Source organism: Malus sylvestris, chromosome 5, assembly GCF_916048215.2.
Source record: "Malus sylvestris chromosome 5, drMalSylv7.2, whole genome shotgun sequence".
Classification (NCBI taxonomy): domain Eukaryota; kingdom Viridiplantae; phylum Streptophyta; class Magnoliopsida; order Rosales; family Rosaceae; genus Malus; species Malus sylvestris.
The window spans coordinates 32,352,646-32,358,645 of NC_062264.1; the positions used below are offsets into that span (position 1 = coordinate 32,352,646).

At 34.3% G+C, this 6,000-nt stretch overlaps 1 protein-coding gene across 1 annotated transcript; it reads left to right on the forward strand.

Moving 5' to 3' along the window:
• Positions 1–4,780: 4,780 nt before the first annotated feature.
• LOC126624400 (LOB domain-containing protein CRL1-like) lies at positions 4,781–5,751 on the forward strand. The gene is made up of 2 exons (XM_050293456.1): positions 4,781–5,117; positions 5,234–5,751. Exons 1-2 carry the CDS (start codon positions 4,839–4,841, stop codon positions 5,537–5,539), a joined length of 585 nt encoding a protein of 194 aa, XP_050149413.1. The 5' UTR covers positions 4,781–4,838; the 3' UTR covers positions 5,540–5,751.
• Positions 5,752–6,000: the final 249 nt, after the last annotated feature.

Genomic DNA, 6,000 nt, shown 5'->3' on the forward strand with positions numbered 1-6,000 from the left:
TGCTGTCTAATTGCCTCCACGCAACCTTTTGAAAATGAACATTCTATTGATGTTGTACTTATGAGTCATCATCGATTCGTTAAGATTATCAGAAAAACTCTTATGTAATGGGGATACGTTCCATGTACTCTCTCTATCTTACGTAGTACTTTGTAAGTTAAATGATAAGTATAAAAAGATACATAAAAGATACATCGCTAGAACAGGAAAAATATTTCTTCAATGTTGTTAGGTTATGAAGGTCGAACTACTACAATTAGGATTATGTTTATATGGAGGCTTAATGTAAGTAATTAACGTTTCATTTTTAATTGCAATTTGATCATCTTCTTATGCTTTGGATCAATGACACAATCATGCTGGATTCTTTAGGAACGTTGGTGAAGTTGTGTTGTAGTCTTCTGCTTCTAGATTGATAATTGGAACAAGGAAAACTGAAGCAATCACCCCTACACGTGCACTTGGCCCCCTATGCTACTTGGGTGTCGGATTTGACTGGTCAATCGTACACAGGTCAGCATCATTTTTTTACATCTTATATACAGCCTAAAAATAAGCAAGTTTTTTCAAGCAAAAATAAAAGAAGCAAGTTGGCCTATAACAAGATTATAACATAAAATAAAAAAAGAAAAACTATTGAATTAATTATTCACAATTAAAAAAGAGGAATTCATACAAAAGAAGACATGGATCTGTTTTTGGAGAAGAAATGAAATGTGCATATAATCACCAACTAATTAACCATCATTTTTCATATTAATTTTATGAGTAGGGGTTAACAATTTTATGTGCAAATAGAAGAACCAGTTACTTAATTTTTTATTTTTATTTTTTCCTATCCTACAAACCCTACTCAGAATCTTCGCTCAAAGTTTCTTTGTTCCTCCTAGTTGAAGAAAAATACTTTAAAACTCTCTTTAAAGTACAATAAGGTTTTCATCTAAGAGCATCCTTTATTATATTTCAAAGCCCAAATATATTATGTTAGACAGAAGAGTTTATGATGCTTTATTTTGGTAGAATATATAATTACTAATAGGGACATAAGAACTTTTACCTAGAACATTTGTCAATCTTATCAAACAATTAATTAATTAAGGAAATAGTTCAAACTTTTTTCTAACAATTAAAGACACAGTCCATGTGGATAAGTTTGCAAGAAAGGGATCATCTCCGAATCCCTTCTACCAAGTTCTAGGGATCCATCAATCCGGACTTTTAAAATTTGATCAAACGGTTAAAGTTATTATAACTTTTAAAGTGAACCTATATTTGTAACCGTTTGATCAAATTTCAAGGATCCAAATTGTTGGATCCCTAAAACTTGGTGGAAGGAATCAGGAGAGGATCGCTTTCCAAGTTTGCAAGTCATGTAGCAACAATTGAGCTATCTTTTTAATGAGTTTTATCATTAGTAAGGATAAATTCGCTACAAGGTTTGGAGAAAGTTAAAGTTTTGCAAAAGGCCTATATGTATATGTCAAACAACTTTCTTTTAATCTAATAACTTCACTAATTAATCACTACAGAGTGACTTAGTGGTTTGTGATGAAATCCAGGCCCATATATCACATAGCACGTCCTTCGTTCGATTCCTAAGACTAGTGAATTACACGATGATGGCCAAGAAGAGGTTGAAAGCCTTTGTGAATCTTCTCGATTCCAAAAGGATAGACCATTGTGGCAAAGACACCAGCTAACCTCCTTTAATAAAATAAAAAAATAACTTTACTAATTAATTAATTATAATATCTTCTTGTCTCCAAGACTATTCCTCCCTTTCCATTCTTTAAGTGGCCAACAATTACACATGGCTCTTATTTTAAGATTTACGGTTTATACCAGCTCAATAAGCCCCTTCGTTTATAAATTCGCCAATCTGGTTTATACCAGCTCAATAAGCCCCTTCGTTCATGTAAGCTCAACTGTGCAGTACTAGTTCCAACTTGTAATTTATAAATTCGACCAGAAAAACAAACTTGTAATCTATAATTAAATTAAAAACTTCAATTTCATCAACCAAAGTAATATTTAAAATTTTAATTCTTGCTACATAAATGAAAGAACTAGCTTAACTTATGATTACCATTTGATTAGTTGGGGTGTGGGACCTCGATTAGAGCACCATTAGTTGTGCAAATGTCTGAATATTGGTGCTTAAGTTGAGTTAATGACATTAGCACACTACTACTTTCTCGACAAGTCGTGACATGAAATGCTAGAAAGGCAAAATTGTCCCTCTTCCTCTCACCTCCTGAAGTGTTTGTATTCCAATGGCACTATCTTTTGTTTCATTCATTTGTACAATATATTCTTCTTTTTCTATACCTTTATTGCCTCCTTTAAACTTTAAACATTGATTATCTGTACTTGATGAGTATTAGTATCCCCACAAGTACAGATTAACATTGTAATCCTCCATTGAATCGACCATTGTCGGTCTGATCTATGCCATTCTGCATTATTTAGTTAGTAATCTGTCCGTTGCTCCTATTTAAAAACTCAAGGACTCTTGCCTGGTTCCATAAGCTAACTAACAAGTGGATTTCAATAACAGATCAAGGGTTACAAATGTTCATTATCTTTCTATATTGTAATTCAACTTTTCAGCTTTAGTCTGTAGTTGGCGCAGATTGAGTTGTCGCACATACATAAATCCTTAATGTAAAGATAATTAATAAGATAGATATATTCTCTTCCGTTATATTATGTTCTCAATCTGTCCAATATTTAGAACCATCTATATGATGTTTTAAGTTACACCATACTTTTAGATTGTTATTTTTTGTTAACTGCTTATATCAATGTGAATCAGGACATGGGGAGGATCAGCTGGTTCATGAACCTTCTCTAATATTGTAGAAAGATGAAATGTGATGATTAATCAATTGTTCAATGGAATCCCAAATCCATTGCCAGCAGCCAGCTTTTCTAGTTCATGCAATGTAGTATATAGTTTATGCCATTTGGCCTGCCATTGAAGTTAATTGATTTACAAATTTAGCAGGAAAAAAACAAAGAAGGGATCCAATCAAATATAAAAGAAAATGAAGGGGTGTGGCTTAAATAAAAATAGAAGATTACGCAATTTTAGCTTCTCAGAGTAGGATGTGAAAAACGTCTACCCTCAACAAAAAACATAGTCCTACACACTTAAGGAGCCCACCGCCCGTCCTTCCATTTCAAATTTATTAAAAAAAGAAAAATAATACAAACGAAGATCAGAGGGTGAACCGTACCCTCGCAGAAAATTTATGCTTGGTGAGCCAATACAGAGAAAATTTGACAAACGTATTAGTGCTAAAACTAGTGTTATAAAAGAAAAATGAAGACCAACCAACATTCTCTCAACAAAAAGCAACCGAACTAGCAAAACCTGTAATTAGGTCGCGAAGAAAGGTTGTGAACATAAGCCAAAGCTGCACACCGGGTGGGGGCGCGAATCCCAAAATAAACTCACATAATGATTCACACCGAAGTTGGTCAAATTATCAGCAACTTGATGTTCCTCTCGAAAAAAAGAGTGACACAGAACATGCATGCGAGAGAGAGAGAAGAGTTAGACAATTAACCCAGCGAATCCGTAGACGCCATGGAATCCTATCACAAGGAGAAGGCAGAAAAATACTGTTAAAGAAGGGTCACATTCAATTCACAACTTTGTCAACCTTTTGCCCAGGCCAAATCCTCAGCATGAATAACCGCATACAACGCCACTTCAAAAAAAGAAGCAATTCCAATACAAGTCGCAAAACAACCTAAGCAACAACCAAAGTGATCTCAGAAAATACCCCCAATTCCTGCCAAATTAACCAGGAGCACTACAAGCCGCATCATGAAATAGGAATAGGTAACCATAAAACCTCAAGAATACCCCCTTAACCCCAATGACACGAAGAATACAATGTTCTGATACTATGTGTCGCATGGAAGTTGTGCTAAGGGGTGTGGCTTAAATGTTATGTAGCTCTCAGGTGTGTTAGTCGTTAAATTTAATTTCCACAACCCAAGATTTTTATTTTCAATTTTAATTATTGATTTCTCGTACTACTCAGTATAAAGTACAATTAAAGAAAAATTGTGAATGAAGATATATATGGGTTTGGTTTGTGAAAGCTGATAGGCTCTTTTGTCATTTAAGGAATCTTATTTGAGAGCATGAAAATTTATAGGGGTGTATTCAATTAGGATTTTGAGAGATTTTAATTCTTTTAATGAATTTAGGAGTATTTAATCAGAATTTTAAGTGATTCTCTAAAATTCAATGTGTATTCAATCAGGATTTTAAGATATTTTATTAAAATCCTTATAAATCTGGGTGTATTCAATTAGAATTTTAAAGAGGTTTATAACATTTAAGGTGTATTCAATTAGAATTTTATTTTAAAGAGTTTGAAAAAATTGAGGAATTAGAGGGAATTGATGAGATTTCGTAGTGTATTTTAAGCATCTACAAATCTCACCTCTCCCCATAAGATTTCGAGGGAAATGAATTAAAATTTTACATGTAATCTCTATAAATTAATTAGACTCCATAAAAACCCATGAATTTTTAAATCCATTGAAATCTCTCAAATTTCCAATTGAATACATCCCTATTGTCTGGCGAGAGAATTGAAAGAATAATCGTGAAGCGTTGTAGCCCATAAAGGAAACCTATTCTAATTAAATATTCATTGTAATATGATTAACACTGCCCCCACTCTCTAACTTTCTAAGTTCTCACAGTATTTATAAGCGTGGAGTGATGCTATGCGCATAGCAGAAATTAAGAGTTAAACACATTCTAATTCAAGCATAAACCAGATTAATTAAACTCTCTTAAAACATCATTTAGTATGACAGGTTCTGGTTCTCCTTGTGGAGCCTGCAAGTTCTTGAGAAGAAAATGTATTAGGGGTTGCATTTTTGCACCTTACTTCTGCCATGAACAAGGCGCCACCCACTTCGCGGCCATCCACAAGGTTTTCGGGGCAAGCAATGTGGCGAAATTGCTTGCTCAACTCCCCTTGAGTGATCGATGCAGAGCCGCGCTTACAATCTCATACGAAGCTCAAGCTAGGGTTCAAGATCCTATTTATGGCTGTGTTTCCCATATTTTTTCTCTCCAACAACAGGTTAGTTTAATTAATTAACTACTTAATCATTGAAACTATATCCCCTAATTAATTAACTTCTACTTCATTAATTTCAATAGATCGTGATGATTAATCTTATTTTTTGACTCTTGCAGGTTATCAGTTTAGAAGCACAACTAGCTTCAGTCAAGGAACAAGCAGCTAAAGGCTACTCCAGCAGTAACTTCCAAGGTTGGCATCAGTCGGAAAATTCCAACATACTGATGCCACAAAGTGTGATTAATGAATCAATGACACCATTATACTCCGGAAACAAGAATCCTAACTCTTTCGGGGCAAACGCAAATTTCATGATTCCACAAGTACTTGATGACATGTACGGAGATCCTTCTAATTCCATGTGCTCATTAGACATGCAGATGAGCAATATGTCATGGGGTTTTGATCAAGATCATGACTGACGACGGATCGTGAACTTCAGTCATCAGCAGCACTCGCCGGAATATTAATTAATGCAACAAATGTGAAGAGGGTTTTGCAAATTTTTATTGAGACATAGGCTAGCTGACTAAGAACCCTAGGAGTGCTCATACAGCACTCACAAATATTTTTTCTAAAACATGCTGTACGGTATTTTTCTCACCCTAATAATGTGATATGGCCAGTACTATATGTATGTCCTTAGCGGTTTTCAGGGTCCAATGAAGATAAAGGCATTGTTCTAATTATACCATCCCTATATTTCTCCATCTGCTTTCATGTTGTATTTGTTGGAGAATAGGATCTCATGACATCAGTCATATGACAAAATATATAATATACAATTAATCTATTCCACCTGCAATATATCACCCAGGTCTTTTGTGATAAAACCAAACATCAAGTAATAAGTGATTAAGTTAGAACAATATCGATAACGTTG

Coding starts and splice junctions, on each gene's coding strand:
- LOC126624400 (XM_050293456.1), top strand. CDS start 4,839: ATGACAGGTTCTGGTTCTCCTTGTGGAGCCTGCAAGTTCTTGAGAAGA. Junction 5,118..5,233: donor TTTTTTCTCTCCAACAACAG/GTTAGTTTAATT, acceptor TGACTCTTGCAG/GTTATCAGTTTAGAAGCACA.